Here is a 19,797-nt window from a genome sequence, read left to right as displayed (position 1 = left end):
CGCTCTTTATATGATGCAAAAATGCACTTCCACCACTCCAAAAAATTCAAAGTTCTAGATTTGTCCTAAGACAAATCTTTTTTTACCATGTTCCATGTGTATACATAGAAAAATATATTAACACTTGCAATATCGAATATAGTATGAAGATATACTTTAGAATAAATCTAGGACGCCGATAAGTGCCACATGTGTGGGCGTTAGGAAATCCGCCCACACATTTTGTATGGTGTATAAGAGGAACAGCCCGCACACCTATGTGTGGGCAAAACAACTAGCACCCACACGCCTCTTTTTTCCCTCCCGATCCCTCTCACACGCGTGCGTGTGGGCGAAGTTGATAACGCCCACACGCCCGTATGTCAGGTCTCATACCTCATGGTCCCGCACGCCATGCGTGACGGTCACCGCGCGCCCGCAGTTGCCATGGTCCAGACCCTCGTCCATGTTCGTTTAACTGCAGTTGCCATGTCGCTGAACTACGGTTGCCATGTCGGACAACTGCAGTTGCCATGGTTGCTCAACTACAGTTGCCATGTATGGTCTGATCTAATATAGTTGCCATGATTTCATAATTTTAGGAGTTGCCACATACTAACACTAGGCAGTTGAGAGAGTTGTCATGTGCTCACAAGCATGCTAGGGCAGTTGCCATGTAAAAAGGAAGAGTTGCCATCTGCTTACGTGCACGTTAGGGCAGTTGCCATGTACATGCACGTTAGGGCAGTTGCCATGTACCATGCAAAAACATATGGCAACTCGGTAAAAGAGAGTTGTCATCTGCTTACGTGCACACTAGGCAGTTGCCGTGTACTCTGCAAAACACATGGCAAATTCGGGTAAAAAAAGAGAGTTGCCATCTGCTTATAAAGCACACTAAAGGCAGTTGCCATGTGCACTGCAAAACACATGGCAACTAGCAGCTTGGGTATGAGAGAGGAGACGGGCGTGTAAGCGAGATGGCAAATGCCCACACACTAGCCCTTGTGTGTGTGTGCAAAGTGGCGTGTGGGCGAACTGCTGAACGCCCACACAGCAGCCCCTCATGTGTGGTGAAACGGCCGTGTGGGCGACCGGCTGAACGCCCACACACCAGGCCAGTCCTACGTGGCACTAGAAACATGCCAAGATTCATGCGCTCACGAACGGACGCGGATCCACGCGTGTGGGCGAGATGCAAACGCCCACACGTGTGAGTGTTAACATTTCCGTAAATCTAATAAACCTGATTTGAAGTTGTAGATCTGATCCTTTTCACAAAAAAGTAGATGTTGGTATATTTATCAATAGATTTGATCAAACTTAAAGATGCTTGACTTAGGTAAAACTTAAAAATATTGAAACGGAGGGAGTAATTAACACCAAATTTGGTAAATTGGGAACCAATCAACTGTGCAAACGCTTAAAAACACAGGGGAATTTTTCACGAATTAATTTATAGGGAAGAAATTACGACATGAAGCAGATGGGAGCCAGGTCAAAGGAGCTCCACATCACCACATCGCTGTCGACGGCATCGGCGTTCGGCGACGAGATCACCGCCTCCGGCGAACAGCTCGCTACCTCAGACGACGAGCTGCTGTTGCTGCTCGAGCTTTCCTCGTGGCCTCCCTCAACGCAATCTACCACCGCTTCTTGATTTTGTTCCTGCCGCTTCCTCATGCACGCATCCCTGAGACCGGAGAGCGCCAGCCCGTGGCCGACGGCGCCGGAGTTGCCTAGGCGCAGGCGGAGGCACTCGGACACGCCGCTGAGCGCGTAGAGCGAGGCAGAGATCTTCCGCTCGTACTTCATTCTCTTCATCACCTCGTGGATTGCCGCCGAGTTCTCGTTCTCGCCACCGCCGTACTCCGAAGCCTCTGCCTCCGCCTCCACCGCCCCGCCGATCTCCGCCGCCATCATCTCGAACGGTGCGAAAAGCCCCGCGTCGCCGACGTCCCCTGGGGGAGACGGGTGCGCGTCCATGAACCCGAAGTCCAGAGGCGCTTCTTCCTCCTCCTCGGACACATCCTCTTCCTCATCATCCGCGTCTCGAGGGCAATGGAAGTCCTCCTCGTATTTCACGACGCCATGCTCGTCGACGTTCGAGTCGTAGCTGAGGAAGTCGTCGACGTGGAAGTTGCCGGCGCCGTACTCCTCTTGGTCTTGCTGCTGCTGCCCAAGTGCTTCTTGCGCAGTGGCACTTGCACTAATGTGGTGTTCGTCGCTGATGCTGCGCGCTCTCTTGAGGCGGAGGAGGAGGAGGTTGGTGACCTTGGAGGGGAGAGCCGATGGCGGCGGCGTGTGGTGGTGGAGGTGGCCATGGTTCTCGGCCAACCCTGCCCCGCCGTGGCCGTCCGAGGCGGCCGCGGGGGCGGCTGCGCGGGGCCAGAAGTTGGTGCGGGTGTTGGCGCCGCGGAGGAGGCACGCGGCCTCGTCGTAGGCGCGGGCAGCCTCCTCGGCGGTGTCGAAGGTGCCGAGCCACACCCGGATCTTCTGGATGGTGTCCTTGATCTCCGCCACCCACCGCCCTGACGGCCGCTGCCGGACGCCCACGAAGCGCTTCCGAGCCCGCTGTGCAGCCGCCGCGGCGCCGACCGTCGCTGCCCATGGTTCCGGCCCTGTCGCCGTCGTGACGCTGGCGGTGTCGGGCTGGTGGTGGTCGTCCGCGGCGAGGTCAGCCTCTGTGGGGGACAACTTGCGCTTCATCGCCATGTATGGAAAAATTAAGGTTTGCTGGTTCCTGGTTGCCGATCTGCTGCTGTGGTTCGCTAGTATAGGTGCGAGGCTGCTACATTTGAGGTATTTATAAGGTAGAGTCTGTCAGGAGTGTGAGCTAATGAAGAAGGGAGGGCAGGAGAAATTGCTTCATGCTAATTTGGATTGTTTGGGTGCTGTACAAATGGAAGGCGGTTGAGGACAGTTTTGGCTTGACCAAGTTTTCAGTATCTGGGAGGCCCGGTAGGAGTGAACGAGAACACGTATTTGCTTAGAAAAACAGATTTTACTCGTACGCAGGACCTCGTCTCTCTATGTCGTAGGGGGCACCTTGAAGTTGGCTCTGAGAATGTGAAGGATAATGAAGTACTCCCTCCCTCCTATAATGTAAGACGTTTTCTGATACTAATAAGAATAGCTCGGATCCAAGTTTTATTATCGTAAATATGGTTGCAAAATAGGTGAGTAAACAACTTGCTACACGCTGGAAATTGATTAAATTTTGCTGGAAATTGATTAAATTTAGAGACGCAAAATAGGTGAGTAAAACAACCTGCTACACACTGGAAATTGATTAAAGTCGTGAAACGGTTTCCTACAGAAAGACCGTCGCATCGCTCCTCGGGAGCGGCTCAGGCGGAACCCCCAGCAGCCACCCCCGCCGGCCCCTCCACCCCGTCCCTCCCCTGCCGCCGCCGGCACACGTCGCCGGGCAAAGGCCCGGCGGCGGCGGACTTCGTTCCTCGCGTGGTGTGGGGCTCTCGCGTTCCTTCGTTCTGCTCGTTCGGTGGTGCGTGCGCAACGACCTTGGCTGCTCCTGGCGTGCTCCGGCTCGCGCGGGCAGTGGGCTTCGTGGTCGTCCTGGACCCCTCTGGATGCGGGATAGGCCGGCGGCGCGGGCCTCTGTGCGGCGCGGGGGGTGGACCTAGGTGGCGGCGCTCCATCGGGCTCGCCCCCCGACCAGCTGCCGCTCGAGGGTGCTGCGGCGTGCGCGGCTAGATCCGGCCGGGTCCGGCCCGGATCAGTTGGGGGCCGCCCCGTCCCTGCGCCATTGCTGCAGATCTGACGCCGCTGCTGCAGATCGGGCTTCCCCCACTAGCTTTGCGTGCGGGCAGTTTTGGGTGGTGCTTGCTGGTGGCCGGGAGCTTCCCGGTGTGGTATTGGTCGGCGAGGTGCCGGGCAACGCCGTTGGCCAACTCTTCTCCTGTCTCTTGACCTGTTGCGATTGCGCTGGTCGACGGTTCCTTGGTGTGCAGATGGCTGCCATGGATGTGGCTTGCTCTCCACGCGGGGTGCCGCCGGGGGCGGTTGGGAGGGTCTCCTTGTCCTCATGTCGGCTTGGGTGGGCGCTTGTCCGTCGAGTTGCGTGAGGTTCATGGCTTCGCTGTGGCGGCCATGGATGCGGCTTCCTCCCACCCGGGAGGGCCGTGGCTTGGGGGTGGCTGTCTTTCCCTTTCTGAAGGGCTTCGTCCTCATTGGTGTTCTTGTGGTTCGTGCTCGAGTGCTTCTTTCGTGTGTCTCTGCTAGGCGGTGCCCAGCGGCCTCTCCGGTGGCACATAGGTGCGGTGGCACCGTCTCGGCCTCACATGCCCTTTCGACCATGCCCCACGACACAGGTGGTGTCGTGGCATTGTGCGGTCTCGGATGTGCGGCGCCTTTCGATTTGCGTCGACGGTGCAGTGTCTTGGTTTGGTCTCCTAGGTGATGCCCTTCGACTACGCCGGTGGTGCATAGGTGCCGTGGCGTCGTCTCGGCCTCGCGTGTCCTTTCGAATGTACCCCACAACACAGGTGGTGTCGCAGCGTTGTGCAGTCTCAGTGCGCGGTGTCTTTCGATTGCGTCGACGGTGCAGTGTCGTGGCATGGTCTCGGCTGGCCCATGCCGTTCGATTACACTGGGTGGTGCTTTTGTTTTGTTGTGTGGTGTTTCCCTCTTAGTTTCTCCATGTCATGTGTGTTGTTGGCGTGAGGGTTTCTTTTGCTTTATTTCTTCTCCTTGTGCCCCCCTGTATCTCTGGTTCACTTGAACCCATCTTGCATCAGGTTGCAAAGCTCTATAGGCAACAATGAATACAATTCAAGTGGGGGAGTCCCCCCACCCCCTGAAAATTCAAAAAAAATGATTAAATTTAAGGATGGGCTGCCAGTCGCCTGAAATCCCAAATTGGGTCAGTTGAATCATTCTCTGCCCTGGTCTCCGATCCAACGACAGCCAGCCATCTCCTTTCTCCAACCGTTTTCTGAAAAACAGATCACACAACTACATGTCTTCTTCTTTCTCCCGACATCATCTTCCTCAACCACCCCCACGGACCACCAGGTGGATCGCCACCCTAAGATAGACCTAGAGGCCTTCTCCGTGAGCTCCTTCACTCCCTTCAGTGAGGTCCTTCCTTCCCTCCGGCAAGGTCCTTATTTCCCAGGTGCTCTTCCTTCAAAAATTGACTGACCAAAATTGCAAATTTAGACGACTTGCATCTAGCTATTGTGTTAAATTTATGTCCACCGTAAAATCTGTTATTTACACTCAAGTTTTACGACATGTGCATTAAATACAGACAATTCACTAAAAGAAAACCACAAATAACCATTTTTTCTCAACTTTCCCAAACCCGTGGACATAAATTTTGCTAAGTTAGAAGTATTGGTATCATTGGTTGGAAAATGCGGTAGGCGTAAGTGAGACAGTGGGCCTTCACCTACCGCCCTAGGCGCATCCTAGATTGACATACAATTTTGGCTATCAGGATGTATTTGGTGTGTTACATGATTTTGATGTAGATCATATAGATGAGTAAACAACCAACTACTACCACTGAGATATGGGCCATTTGGCTTGTCTATGCAATATGACATGGACTTTTATTAATTGAGTGGACAACCTTTTATTTACACTGCCTAAAGTTTCACTTATGTCTTAGGCAAGACGTTTGGCATTGACGCCTAAGCGTGCACGTACAATGTCTATTTTATTTTACACTTTGACGAGGTCCATAATATGGCCAAATAGCATCCTTTGGTGCTTACTGAATGCCATGTTATTTTTACATACTTTATCTGTATATATGTTTGGGGAGTTGAATTGGTCAAACAACGCATTTTTTATCCTAGCTCCTCCATTTTTATACTGAATCCAGCGCCGAAGGTTTTTAGATATAGAGTAGAGAAAAATATATTTTTCGTCTCTTAACTCTTGGCCGAGTCTACATTTGGTCTCTCAACTTTGAAACCGAACAACTTGCACCCCCAACTATTGAAACCGGACAAGGTTCGTCCCTGGTCTCGGTTTTGACCGGTTTTGGTGCTGACTTGCCCGGTTTTGACTGGCACTGACTCAAATTCGCATAATATTTTCAAATCCGTCATTTTTTAAAATTCATGTAATTTTTTATATCCGTTTATTTTCCCAAATACATGTGCTTTATTTAAAACCATTTATTTTTTAGATCCGTCAATTTTTTAAAATGCGCGTACTTTTTTGAAATTCGCAAACTTTTTCCAAGTTCTTGTAGTTGTTTCAAATTTGCATATTTTTTCAAAACATCTTACTGTTTCAAATCCCTGAACTCTTTTAAAATTTATGTACTTATTTATAATCTGCGTACTTTTCCAAGTCCATGTACTGTTTTTTCAAGTTAGCGTACTGTTTGATGAACCACGTACATTTATACTTTTTATAATGCACATATTGTTCACATAATTATTGCGTAATTTTATAATTCACGTTTTTTTACGAAACAGTGTACATTTTCCAAGTTAGCGTATTTTTTTCAAATCCACGTACTTTTATTCTAGCTTGCGTACTTTTTCTAAATTGATGAATTTTTTTCCTAGAAAAAAGCTGTTCGGATTTGGAAAAAGTATGTGAATTTGGAAAAAGTATTCGAACTTGAAAAAACTACGCGGATTTTAAAAAGTACATGAATCTGAGTCAACACGGTCAAAACCGGGGTGAGTCGGCACCAAAACCGGTCAAAATCAAGCCCAAAGACGAATTTTGTCCGATTTCAATAGTTGGGGGTGCAAGTTAACCGGTTTTAAAGTTGAAGGATCAAACCTAGACTACGCCAAAAGTTAAGGAATGGTACGTACACTCGTGGAGAATCTGTTCAAAGGTTCAGTCCCCTCCCACCCCCAGCCGCGCCCATGGCTGGGACAGCCAGTCCAGATCTGGATCGGCTACTGCAGACACCGCCGCCGCCGCCTGGCCGGCCGCCGCGCCCCGTTGGCGATGTGGACTGCGTGCTCGAGACCCCCCTTCGCAGTTGGGTCTTGGGAACGCGGGGCCAGCTGCACCAACCGCCGGGGCTGCCTTCAATGCGCGCCCGGGTTCCTGCCGCATTGACGCCGAGCGCCTTAACTCCAGCGTGCTGGGTGGGTGGCTGACGTGCTTCAAGTCTCCTGCGGAGTCTGCCGCGCCTTCAAGCCCGTGCGACGTGGGTATGGCTGGCGCTGCAGGGCTCGAGGCCGAGGTGACGGCGGGATGGGAGACGGTGAGGTCGCGTCGGCCACGCCGGCCGGCTTTGCAACAGGAAGAATTCAAGGCGCGCGCCCCTCCCCCGGACTGGCTTTTCAACCTGCTTCCATTGCCTTCATCCAAGGCATAAGGCCGCTACTTGCCGCAATCCAGTCACCTGCAGGCGCTGCTTCCGCTCCGGCCATCGCGCGCGTGGCTGCACCAACCCGCCGGCTCCACATCTACGTCCGCGGGCGCCTCCTCGCCGGCAGGCGCTGCCTGCACGCCAGCGCCCCGCGCCTCCCCTGCCTCGGGCTCGCTCCCCACCTCCCGCCCCCGCAAGGGCCATGGCTGCGCCTGTTGCTGCGGCCTGGGCGGGTGACCACACGGCCCGCCCTGCTGAGGTCTTCACGGTGGTGCACTCCACCCTCGCCATGGTCCAGGAGGCAGCTCTGCTCGAGTCAAACGCCGTGGTGGCGTGGCTGGAGCGCGAGATGAGGGCCTCCTCTGAAGAGATCGCTGCTGCGGTGGTGAGAGAGATCGGCTGTCTACGCCCCGATGTCAACGTCGTCCGCCACTTCCCGGAGGCCTTCCTCATCAGGTTCTTCCACCGCCATCATTGCTCTGAGGCGATCTCGCGCCCGGCGCTGCCGTTCCGGGGCACCCGCATCTAGCTCCGGCCATGGCGGATCGAGTCCCACGCGGAGCACGTCGACATGCCGCACCATGTGCGCCTTTGCCTCGAGGGGCTGCCGCTGCAGGCATGGGACGCCCAGGCTGTGGCCTCTGCGATCGGCACCAACTGCTCAATAGACTACATCGAGCCGGCGTCTTGCCTGAAGACGGACACAGAGGCGCTTTGCCTGTGGGCGTGGGCGACGTGCCCCAGCAAGATTTCGAGGGTCAACTGGATCACCCTACCGGCGCGCGAAGGCGGCGAGCCGGTGTATGGTCGGCGTGGTCTACAGCACAGGGTCCTGCTTCACCTCTCCATCCTTGAGCAGAAGGTGGGCGGGCGCACTGTTTCAGAGGGCTTCACCTGGCGTCGCAACATCGTCGATGGCGAGACGGTGCCCAGGGACCGCAGGGAGCGCATCTCCCGCCCAGCGCCACGTCACGACAGGCGCGACAGTGACGATGACGAAGACCGTCGCCGTGGTGGAGATCGGCGCGGCCGTGACGACGCCGCCAGCAGGAGCAGCTTGGGCGCGCGCATAAGGCGCAGCCTCTCCCGCAATCACCGCGAAGAGCCGCGGAACCAAGACAGAGGCCGGGGCGACCGCGACAGGAGGGAGGACCGCGACAACCGTCGCCGTGATGTCGTGGGCGTGCCGGCCGTGGTCCTGCAGGGCTCAGGCTCCGCCTCCTCGGCTGCGGCCCGCAGCCTGGAGGACGACCCTACGGTGCCCGCACAGCAGCAGCTCCTTCTTGGCTCCGCCCCGACGGTGGTGGACGGTCCGGTGCAGCCGGTGCTGGCTGTGCGGAGAGGGCGCAGCCCGGCCCGGGCACGCTCGCCTGGCATGATCCGGCGTCGCTCCCAGGACGACCGGACGCCGCCTTCATCACCACCTCTATCACCAACGTCCGTGCTCCCGCCGGTACCACGTTCAAAGCGGGATGAGGCCAGGCGCTCCGCGTCCATCGGCTTCATTCCGTCCCACGCAACTCTGGAGCTTTGCTCCCCTTCCGTGCTGCTGCTGCCTTTGGCTTCGCCAGCAAGGCCGTCGGGGTTCGAGAGCTCGCCTACGCCGCCGCTCGTCCCCGCCGGGCCGGTGCGCCGCACACCTTCTCCCCCGCGCAGGCGGGTTGTGGTGGTGGCCGATGCCGACCTCGAGCCGCTCTTCAAGGAGAGGGTGGAGGCCCTCCTCCCAACGCCTGCTCCTAGGCCTACAACAGCGCACCGCAAAACGATGGCTGGGGTGACTATCAGCCGCACCGGTGGGTTCACGCTGCAGAGGACAACCGCCAGGTTGCGAGTTGCTGGGCAGGCCAAGGCCACTCCGGTCGCAAAGGCGGCGGAGGCCCTAGTTTGTCGCGGTCTCGGCATCACCAAGAACGGCCAAGATGTCACGGTGGAGATGCTCAACGCTTTCACAGACCGTTTCAAGGATCAACTTCCACCGGAGGTGATCATAGCCATGAGAGACATGTTTAAGCTGGACGATGTCGGAGCGACTGCTGTTGAGGATGCTCTTCTGCAGCACGGAGGTGCAGGAGCGCTGGATGTGGACAATGGCCAGGACGCCATTTGAGCAGTCCTTGGATGGCTGTAGGGTAGCTAGTTTAAGATGATAGTGCAACCACTGTTATGTAATGTGGGGGTGTGGCGGAGTCTACCCATGGCTAGCCGCTGGCCATGTATCAGGTTGTTATGCTTGAACTATTTGTGTTCCATGGGCTGGTGTAGAACCAGTCTGATTGCTACAAGGTTGTCTGTTCTCTCCTGGGCAAATTATAGGGCTATGAATGTTTCCAAATGACTGAACAAGCCATCAACACACTAAGCTGGAACGTCCGCGGCCTCAACTGTCCAAACCGTAGGGCCACTGTGAGCGCAACGATCGCGTCTTCGTCGTGCCACATCGTTTGTCTCCAGGAGACGAAGCTGACCATCGTCGACCAATTCACGGCCGCATTTCTTGGGGGCAACAGACTTCGTAGTTTCGCGCAGCGACCGGCAGAGGGGACCGGAGGTGGCATCCTTATTTTATGGGATGATCACCTAGTTGAGCTGACGAATATCACCTACACCAGCTACTGTATTTCGGCAATGTTGCGGATTAGAGAAACAGAGTTGATTTTCAAGCTCACATTGGTGTATGGCCCCACTGATTATGCACGCAAAGACGCTTTCTTTGATGAGCTTGCTAGTCAAAAGCCGCCGGCAGGAGTGGCATGGCTCGCTTCTGGCGATTTCAACCAAATATATCGGTCAAGGGACAAAAACAACAGAAACATCAATAGAAGTCGTATCACCCGCTTCCGGAATGCCCTACAAGCTTGCGAACTCAAAGAAATTCATCTGCAGAATCGGAGATTCACTTGGAGCAATGAGAGAGCGAGCCCTACTCTCTGCAAACTTGATTCGTTCTTCTGCAACGCGGACTGGGACACAACCTTCAACAACCACGTCTTGCATGCTCTCTCATCATCATTGTCCGACCACTGTCCGCTCTTGCTTGCCGATGCGAGGGGGCCTCGGAGGCCTAGAACCTTCAGATTTGAGAACTTCTGGGCCGCCATGCCTGGATTCAATGATGTTGTCCTCAAAGCTTGGAATGAGCATTGTGAGCACTCGGAACCGTATCAGCTGTTGTTCCATAAACTAAAGAAGACGGCCACCTGTCTCACCGAATGGAGCAGGAGGCTTTTCTCCAAGGCAAAGATCCACCTTCATGCGGCCCTCCTGGTCATTCTACAGCTTGACATGGCTCAAGAAAATCGGCCATTATCCCTTGAGGAGCTAGACTTGCGTGCTAGACTGAAGAAACGAGTTGTAAGCCTGGCAGTTCTTGAGAGGGCCCGAAAGAAGCAATGTGCCAGAGTGGCCAACCTGAGGGAGGGAGACGCAAACACCAAGTTTTTTCACCGTCGCATAAATTCGCGAAGACGAAAGAACCACATCCATCGGATAAAGCACGAGCATGGTTGGGTGACCGAGCACGAGGCGAAGGAGAAAATCCTTCATGAGCACTTCTCTGAGGTCATGGGAAGGGGAGACACAAGCACCAAGGACTTCAATTGGGACGAGCTTAACATTGTGTCGCATGATCTGCACGATTTGGGGGCGGCCATCACAGAGGAGGAGGTCAGAAATGCCATTAATGAGATGCCTAGTGACAAGGCACCCGGGCCGGATGGATTCACAAGCATGTTTTTCAAGAAGTGTTGGGACATCATAAAAGGGGACATCATGAGGGTCATTCATCTATTTGACTCCCTCCACACATCAAACCTTCACTGGCTCAACTCCGCCAACGTGATACTGTTACCCAAGAAGGAGGGTGCGGAGGGCGTCTCCGACTACCAACCCATTAGCCTCATCCATGCAATTGCTAAGATTATTGCGAAGGTGCTCTCCATTCGGCTAAGTCCGCACATGAATGTCCTTGTTTCCAACGCCCAGAGTGCCTTTATCAAGAGGAGAAGTATTCATGATAATTTCATGTACGTCCGGAATTTTGCGAGACGACTGCACAGGTGCAAAACTCCCGCACTCCTATTCAAGTTGGACATCCGGAAGGCCTTCGATTCGGTCAAGTGGGAGTTTATTCTCGAGCTTCTCCAAAAAAAGGGGTTCCCAAGCAAGGTCCGGAATTGGATCGCCGCACTTCTTTGCACTTCCTCTTCACGGATCCTTTTGAATGGGGTGGCTGGGCCGATGATTGTACATGGCCAGGGCCTCCGCCAAGGCGACCCGCTTTCGCCTCTCCTTTTTGTGATTGCAATCGACCTCCTGCAACAGATCCTGGAACTCGCAACACGAAAGGGCCTCTTCCACAAGATTCGTGGTAGGAGGGCCATGGCGAGAACATCCCTCTACGCGGACGATGCAGCCGTGTTCATGGCCCCTATCAAGAGCGATGTCGACAACCTGGCGGCAATTCTAAAGGGATTCGGGGAGGTGACTGGTCTTTGCACCAACTTCCAGAAAAGCTCAGTTGTACCCATCCGCTGCTCCCGTGTCCGATTGGGCCATGTCCTACAGAGTTTGCCTGCAACTAGGACCTCCTTCCCGATGAGATACCTGGGCCTCCCGCTCTCGATCTGGCAACTCAAGAAGGTGGACCTACAATTCCTAGAGGACAAGGTTGCCAACAAACTGGTTACTTGGGAGGGTCAAAACATCACTACCATTGGCTGCACGGCCCTTGTCAGGTCTGTGACCACCTCCCAGGTGATATACTTTATCACACCGCTTGTCGTCCCTCCAGGCACACTGCACAATGTCAACAAGCTGGAGCGGGCATTTCTATGGTCGGGGTCAGACAAGACCACCGGGGCTAAGTGTAAGGTCAACTGGGAGGTGGTTTGCCGTCCAATCCAGTATGGAGGACTAGGGGTGCTGAACACTGACAAATTTGCTCGGGCTCTGAGATTGCGCTGGCCTTGGTTTGAATGGAAGGAACCAAGCAAGATGTGGGTGGGCACAGAAAACCCATGCGACGAGGCCGACCTTGACTTCTTCTACGCTTCCACCACCATCATTTTGGGGAATGGGGCTAAAACGCCATTCTGGGACTCCCCATGGTTGCTAGGGCGCAAGCCTAAGGAGATTGCACCGCTCATTTACGAGGCCTCCTCAAGAAAAAACTGGAAGGTGAGGGAAGCTATTAAGGACAATGCTTGGATTTTAAAGATAAGGTCAGACACTGTGGTATCCGTTGACCACATAAGGGAATTTTTTACCCTTTGGATGCTTTTACTTGACGTCATTCTTGACGAGCACTCCGAGGACGACATCGTCTGGAAGCACACAACTAACGGGCAATACTCGGCCGCCTCCGCTTATAAAGCACAATTCTTGGGCATGGTTAATTCTCCCATGGAGCAAATGGTGTGGAAGGCTTGGGCACCGCCAAAAGACAAGTTTTTTGCTTGGCTTGCTTTACAAGACCGGATTTGGACGGGGATAGATTGGACAAGCGTGGGTGGCAAAACTGTGGTCATTGCCCTCTTTGTGGGAGGGAGCAAGAAAGAGGGGCTCACCTTTTCTTCAAGTGCCGCTTCACCAATAGGTTGTGGAGACTGGTCATCGACAAGCTAAGTCTGGGCCATATGGACCCTTCCAGTTGGCACCTTGAAGCCTCCGTCAAGGAATGGTGGACGAACATGACCGGCATGGGTATTCCCAATAGGAAGGCCATGGCCTCCCTCACAATGCTTGTTTCATGGACCGTCTGGAACGAGAGGAACGCACGCATCTTTCGTCACAAGAGCGCGCCGCCGCCGATCCTAGTCAACAACATTCTTACCGACGCTAGACTATGGGTGACGGCAGGAGCTAAAAAACTAGAGGACATTCTAGTACGTGAGTAGTTGCCATGTGGCGTGTTATCGTGGGTTGTAAACAATCAAACTCTATTCTCCTCTTAATTAAATGATGAGGCAAATCTTTTGCCTCTGTTTCGAAAAAAAAAGTTAAGAAATGAAAAGTATACTTTTCTCTATAGAGTACTGGTTTTTAGAAACGTCCATGTTGCAGACTAATCTACTTGAGCATTCTGAAAATGGATTTTCAACCACGCACGGTGAAAGTGATTACAGAGAGTTCTACTCCCTTCGACCCATATACTTATCGTTCAAACGAATATATCTGAACAGTCTAAATCCATCCGTTTGAATGACAAGTAATATGAATCAGAGGGAGTAGCATATTCTGAATACAGTGATTTTTTTTTCTAAGACAAACATGAAGCCATGACGGCTCCCTATTCCATTCCTCTAATCAAATAAGGATACATAGTTCAGTTTTGTGCCGGAAGTCATATAGCGTAGTTTTAAGAAACGACTGTACTGTAGACCAGTCTGCCTTTCAAATTTCTTTAAATTGAGGCTCGTCGGTTAATTAAGCAGAAGACAATCGCCGAGTTAATTAACAAAAAATCAGAGAAAAACCAATACAAACGGATTACATATGAACTACTCACAAAGCATAAAACCCCATTACCGCACAGACGACCTGACAAACACTCCGTATGCGCCACCATTGCAAATCCACAACACCTCTACATCGCAAAGGAACTCCAACAAGAACACCTTAACTAAAGACAACAAACACCATCAAATCCACGGTGAAAAACCAAGCCACACGGACAATTACGAACAACCAGGAGGATCTATCCTCCATCAGTCCATCTTATTTAACAAAAATCTTATGAGGAACATGACCCGCAGCCGCCGTGTGCGCGTACGTACGCACGTACAGCCAGTTGCAGACAGAGCAAAGGAAATTCACGCCGCAATTTCGGAAGAGATCAAAGTAACCAAAGCTACGATCACAAGGCATATCCAATGCGGTCGTTCTTGGGGGCAGAGTGTAAACAACAGCAAGCAGCAAGTGGACGGTGGTAGACCTCGGAACCGATCCACACACAGACTACAGCTAGTGTCTGTCCGTCTGTAGCGGCCGCGCCTGACGAAACCGTCAAAGACAGCGACGGCGTATCCAATGCGGCCCCTTCCACACGGCCTATCTCTTTCGGCCAAAAGTATCGTGGTTTCATCTGAGCCTGATCTCCGGTTAGGGCAGGTGAGGCCACGGGAGACGGACAAGGAGAAGAGATCAGCGATGCGCGGAGCAAACGCGTTGGTGATGTGGACGTCGGATGAACATTTAGCCAGGTGACATGGTTGATCCAGCCTCGAGGAATTGCGCTACCGTGATGGCAGTGATGCATATGGTTCGTCTTGTTGTTGACTCTGGTCGACCTGCTTACCGTCAAGCGCGACGTTTTCAAGCACCTTCATTGCACGCTAGCTATATTCACATTGCTCAGGTTTTAGTTTTGGGTAGTAGCATTTCACATCACATAGCTATACCTCCCGAGGCTTTGCCTGGTAAATGATGCGTACCACGATAGTGAATAGCAGAGTAACCAACAAATATCGTATAGATAGATATCAGGTGTCAACTGTCCAATTGGCTCGCAAGTGTTGATAACCTGACGTATATTGAATCAGCCACAAGGATGTGTATATGCAGCAACATATATAGCTGATATGTATGAACAGAGACGAAGACAATTGGCGCGCAGCAATGGCCAAATGTTGCCACATGTCTGACAGAGGGTAGACTGAAAAACGTAAATGTCCATAGCTCCAAGTGGCAACATCATCTGGTACTCAGATTATTCACCAAGATCGGTAGAAAGCTGAGGTTGAAATTACATCCTCAAATCCTTCAAGCTCCAACATTCCTCGAGAATGATTCTCCGTTGCACTTAAAATTTATTTCCTGCATCCAAAATTAGCTGAATAACTAGAATTTCGATTCAAATTCTCAATCTTCACGGGGCGCACAAGTAAATTGTCAGGTCTTCCTGAAAGAAATATGCAAGGTAGAAAAGCATGCAGGAAAGAGTAGGAAACTTTTTCTTTCTACCTCCATTACAATATATGAGTACAGTGATTGTAATAACATCTTATATTATAGGATGGAGGGGGTAATTTACAGCCGTGGTTAGCTACAACAAGAACTTCACATAAGAGGAACATAGCCTTCACTCCTAGGTATGTAAATGAAGCATCATAACCTGGTTTCATCAGGTAGACTGAAGAGCCAGTTTGACTAATAACTTACGGCCACCAACCATGGTATGACAACATCAATATAATGTTATCAATAATGAGCAGGCAACAACAGCAGGCCAACAGAAACAACCTCAAGAGCAAGAATAATTCCAACCTGTACTATGTTGTGAAAGGTTACCCCAAATTGGTGCAGACAATCATGCAGACCAACCTCACAACTTTGTCAATAGGTTAACAAAATTTGCAAACAGAATGCTAACTTCTCCACAACTACTTTCTTGCAGAAGTTTACAAAGTTCAACACAACAGATTCTAGCAACCACAAATTAAGTCGTTGCCCACGATATGGATGTCCATGATGTGACAATGGAACAGGGTTGCATATTCTGGCACAATTCACCCTGTTCCTTGCAATGCCTTTGCTGGCTGGTGAATCGCTCGCTTCCACGACGTAATGCAGTCTTCACAATTCCATCCACCAAAAAAAAAAACTTGCATGTACAATTTTTCTGAGGGTTGGCATGTACAATTCGATGGTCCTATACTTTACATAAAGTCTGGAGAAGGTCTCCACATACACAGAATAAGCACAATATGTGGCTGATAGTAAAAGGTTGCTTATCTGTCACTGAACAAAACGACTATATGCCAGTGATGCTTCAGACACCCTGGACCTGTGTGTCAACCTCTCGTATGAGAGGCGTACTGTGAATCCAGTAGTTGTTCAATAGCATATACTCAAACTATTGGGCCTTGACAGTCTATTGGACCTTAGAGAGAGCCTTTATATGGAAGTATCCACGAATCTGGGAGGAATAATGGACCTTCAGTCCTTGACAGTCTATTATACAGCAACATCATAGCCTTTCTACAACATATTGCAGCAATTGGGAGCTTAATCCTACATCCATAGGCGCAAAGATACATATCACAACAAAGATTATGAAAGTACAGTTTGCTTGGGCATGCAACCACATGAGCTCTGGAATGATTTGCACCTCTGCATTTCGTAAAGAAATTGGAAACAATTAAGGACTATACCAACTTTCACTAGCTCACGGCACAAGTCGATGATCACATCGCATTATTGTTCCAGATACAGTCCAGTACAACAATACCAACTAACGAAGTTGTACATATAAACAACCCATGTGACCCTCGGCAAAATTTTACTCACACAGATGCAATAGCAATTTTTATGATTTCATGTCCTATGCCACACTGGAAATTGGAATCCTATGTTTACATGAATTATCAATTGCACAATGGAAGATGTTTCAGTCACTAGGATGCACCAAGAAATCTATGCCAAAACATAATATGGTTTACTCACTCAGTAGTACGATAACATTGCTTTAGTTGCATCAAGAATAGGTATTCAGCCTTAACATCTTATTTTCTTGCATACAGATCAAATCAAGTAGCACAAATTGGTATGGCCCAAAACAATGTGTCACATACCATAGTTTCTTGCTTACTGCATCAGTTAGGAAATGAACGTTTGCGTCTCTGAACATCGAACTCAACATCAATGAGGTCAGTTATACCAGCATTAATCTTCTGTCCTACTCGGACAGGACCAACGCCATCGGGAGGAGTACCTGTAGAGGGTCCATGAAAGAACTGACAAAGAGATCCCTTAACGCACTAAAAGTCTAAAACAGCTGTATAGCAGCAAGAAAAAGAGACATTACCAGTTAATATCACATCGCCCTCCATTAATGTCATGATGGAACTGATATAACTGATTAGAAAAGGAATCTTGAATATCATATCACTTGTAAGTCCCTTCTGCCTAAGTTCACCATCTACCTGGATATGGTTGTTCAATGCTTTTTAATGATAATGTCATTACTTTGATTGCAGGCTGCAATAAATTATCGGTACATATTTACAATTACCTTTAGCCACAGTTCTAGGTCATAGGGATTAGCGATCGCTGATTTCGGAACCTATTTAACAGTCACAAAAAGTAACAAATATATGATAATGCACACGAATGATACATAGAACGTTCAAAGGTCAAAGCATGAAGACCATGATTCATTAACAGAGGGAGGTGTTCTCATCGACAACGAAAGTTAGGTGGGTTTTTTAGACACAAATGTCTACATATGAAGAGTAAATGTCCTGGTCTATTGGAAAGAGAAACTATGCTTACCACCGCACTAATTGGAGTAAAGGTGTCCTGTACTTTACCCAAAGTCCAAGGAAGACCTGCAGACTACAAATTCCAATGGTTATTACTAGAAAGTTCAAGACAAGAAAAATATCTTGCATTATAGGACCGAGTGTTTTACTTATAAGGTCATGCTGATCAGTTGGTACTACCAAGTTATGCAAAAAGATAGTTCCAAAACATATGTAAAATTTATTGGATGGAGAGATTGTAACAAAAGTTGTTAACATACCAAAACGAAAGTACAGGCTTGTGTTTATTCACACAATTGTAGAAACATGGAACTTTTGAGAGTACAATGTGATGTTTGTTGGTGAATTTCTTTATGCAGGTCAAATACCCATATTCCTTGACCTGATCACTGGGAAGGAGAGAATTCTGACTTTCTGAGACTATGGTATATGGTCTTTGCTAAATTTGTTTTCATATGTTACTCTATCTATACTTAAGGTTTCAAAAACCACCAAGAATGGCAGGAAGTAGCAATAAAACAGAACAGGTGGAACAAGACTAAAGAAAAGTAGAAAACTACAGCTCTTAGTGCGAACCTTAGAAGCTGATTGCAGATCGTTTGATGACATGTCCAAAGCAAGTGCATAACCTGGGAAACCAGACATGTAAGCAGTCATATAGAATTTACAATATCATGACCGAAAAAACAAATGAATGGCTTTTGATTTACTCATACAGTTGATGCCAGCTACATTAACACGAAGCAATAACAGTAAGCCTCCAGAAGGCTCTGTTTCACAGAATACTGTAAGAAAGAGGGGAAACCCACCAAACAAAACTGAAAGTTTATCGCCACAAATAGTCAACACCCCAATGTTTTTCACTCAAGAATCCCTCTCACTTGAGAAGTCAGGCCATTTGCCACTACGAGAGAACAGCACCCAACAGGCCAACAGGTAAACAACAGAAAATGTAATCTAGCACACAAAAATGCATTTAAGATTCAATAAGAATGATGGCCAAAAACTTATCTATTCTAGAATCCATATAGTATGCATTTTCCAACAAGCTTGTCAAATATGGAGGGAATAATTCTGTCAACAAGTGACCCATATCTGCATTTTCCAACTACGAGAGAACAGCACCCAACTGCCGTAGTTCATTTTGCAGGCACATTGTTACTAAATTTTGCAATTACACTGCCCCCCACCCCCCCACCCCACCCCCCCCCCCACACACACACACACAAAAGTATGCAGACCCCTAATGGGCACCATTCTTCAGATAACTTGTTGCAATACAGCACAATTCTTAATAGGGGTTATCGCGCAGGGATGGCATCTCATAACCACGGCTCTTAGTTACCTCCGACGAAATCCATGGCGGAGGCCTCGGGGACATCGCGCGCGCGCCGGGAGATGACGACGGCGAGCTCGACCTCGTGGTGCAGCGACTCGAGCGGCTCGGGCACCTCGATGGGGCCGGCCGTCGGGCCGGCGTGGAGGAATGACGACGTGGGCTTCAGGAACAGGACGGGTTCCTGCAAGCAGAGCAGCAAGGCCGCCGATGCCGCGACCGGATCAGAGACCGCGCAGGAAGAAGGGCGCCCCGTGTGTTGGGATGGGAGAGGGCCAGGGTCAGAGGGGCGTGGACCTTGAGGACAGGGTTGCCGAGATCCTTGGCATGGGAGATGTAGTTGCGCCCGGCCCCGACGATCTTCGTGCTCGCCGCAAGAAGCCTCTGCGCCGCCGCTGCTGCCATGGCCGAGAGAGTTGCAAACAGGGGACGATTATTTTTTCGGAGTTGGGAGAAACGAATGATTTTTATGGACGACCCGGCCCGGCCCGGCACGGGCCAACAGTATAGAGGCATCACGTAGGCCATTTTTAGAGGACCGGCCTGGCACGCCAGATAAAAGAGCCGACCCGGCAAGGCATGGCTGCCGGCCCACGTAGGTTTACAGCCTTTTGGGCTGTTTCGGCCTTTCGGGCCTTTAGCTTTGCATATAAAATTTCAAAAAAGAAAGTTAAAACTACAGGAAAATGTAAAAATGGAGAAAGAAAATACAGAAAATTGTAAAAGAGGCAAAGTGTCATATGGATAAATTTTGAGCTTTGTTAGTAGATGTCTCATTAAAACCTTCTAGGTAAACCCGAGTAAGGAAAAGGAGTGCAAAGCTACTTGACCGGAAAAGAAAAATACAAAAGAATTTTTTTTCAAAGATTACAACTATTCTTCTCGTTGTTCATCGTCTAGATAAA

General features: G+C 50.4%; 3 protein-coding genes across 6 annotated transcripts; 1 reads left to right on the top strand and 2 right to left on the bottom strand.

The window, feature by feature from the left end:
• Positions 1–1,350: 1,350 nt before the first annotated feature.
• LOC125553536 (uncharacterized) lies at positions 1,351–3,081 on the bottom strand. Its single transcript, XM_048717306.2, has one exon. It carries the CDS (start codon positions 2,692–2,694, stop codon positions 1,450–1,452), a length of 1,245 nt encoding a protein of 414 aa, XP_048573263.1. The 5' UTR covers positions 2,695–3,081; the 3' UTR covers positions 1,351–1,449.
• A 4,168-nt stretch (positions 3,082–7,249) lies between these two features.
• LOC147974781 (uncharacterized) lies at positions 7,250–9,404 on the top strand. The gene has a single exon (XM_087519550.1). The coding sequence runs from the start codon at positions 7,869–7,871 to the stop codon at positions 9,402–9,404; it is 1,536 nt and encodes a 511-aa protein (XP_087375676.1). The 5' UTR covers positions 7,250–7,868.
• A 5,335-nt stretch (positions 9,405–14,739) lies between these two features.
• On the bottom strand, positions 14,740–19,364 carry LOC125550650 (oxaloacetate tautomerase FAHD2, mitochondrial). Of its 4 annotated transcripts, none has more exons than XM_048713688.2 (8): positions 19,190–19,364; positions 18,902–19,076; positions 18,133–18,185; positions 17,567–17,629; positions 17,307–17,357; positions 17,100–17,217; positions 16,867–17,006; positions 14,740–15,109 (listed from the first exon to the last, which is right to left on the bottom strand). In XM_048713688.2, exons 1-7 carry the CDS (start codon positions 19,295–19,297, stop codon positions 16,888–16,890), a joined length of 687 nt encoding a protein of 228 aa, XP_048569645.1. In that variant the 5' UTR covers positions 19,298–19,364; the 3' UTR covers positions 14,740–15,109; positions 16,867–16,887. The 4 variants fall into 4 exon arrangements, with proteins under 4 accessions (XP_048569645.1, XP_048569647.1, XP_048569646.1 ...); XM_048713690.2 differs by lacking the exon at positions 14,740–15,109 and adding an exon at positions 15,520–16,405; XM_048713689.2 differs by lacking the exon at positions 14,740–15,109 and adding an exon at positions 15,520–16,306.
• Positions 19,365–19,797: the final 433 nt, after the last annotated feature.

The sequence above is a fragment of the Triticum urartu genome, chromosome 4A (genome assembly GCF_056163025.1).
Source record: "Triticum urartu cultivar PI428250 chromosome 4A, HENAU_Tu73, whole genome shotgun sequence".
NCBI classification, from domain to species: domain Eukaryota; kingdom Viridiplantae; phylum Streptophyta; class Magnoliopsida; order Poales; family Poaceae; genus Triticum; species Triticum urartu.
Note: the sequence above shows the minus strand (reverse complement) of the source record. Positions and strands in the feature narration are given on the sequence as shown.

Excerpts from the sequence above, each read along its gene's own strand:
- LOC125553536 (XM_048717306.2), bottom strand. The coding sequence starts at position 2,694 with ATGGCGATGAAGCGCAAGTTGTCCCCCACAGAGGCTGACCTCGCCGCG.
- LOC147974781 (XM_087519550.1), top strand. The coding sequence starts at position 7,869 with ATGCCGCACCATGTGCGCCTTTGCCTCGAGGGGCTGCCGCTGCAGGCA.
- LOC125550650 (XM_048713688.2), bottom strand. The coding sequence starts at position 19,297 with ATGGCAGCAGCGGCGGCGCAGAGGCTTCTTGCGGCGAGCACGAAGATC. Across the intron at positions 19,077-19,189 it reads TCGGCAACCCTGTCCTCAAG|GAACCCGTCCTGTTCCTGAA; the intron begins GTCCACGCCCCT and ends CTCTGCTTGCAG. Across the intron at positions 17,358-17,566 it reads TTACTCCAATTAGTGCGGTG|GTTCCGAAATCAGCGATCGC; the intron begins GTAAGCATAGTT and ends ACTGTTAAATAG.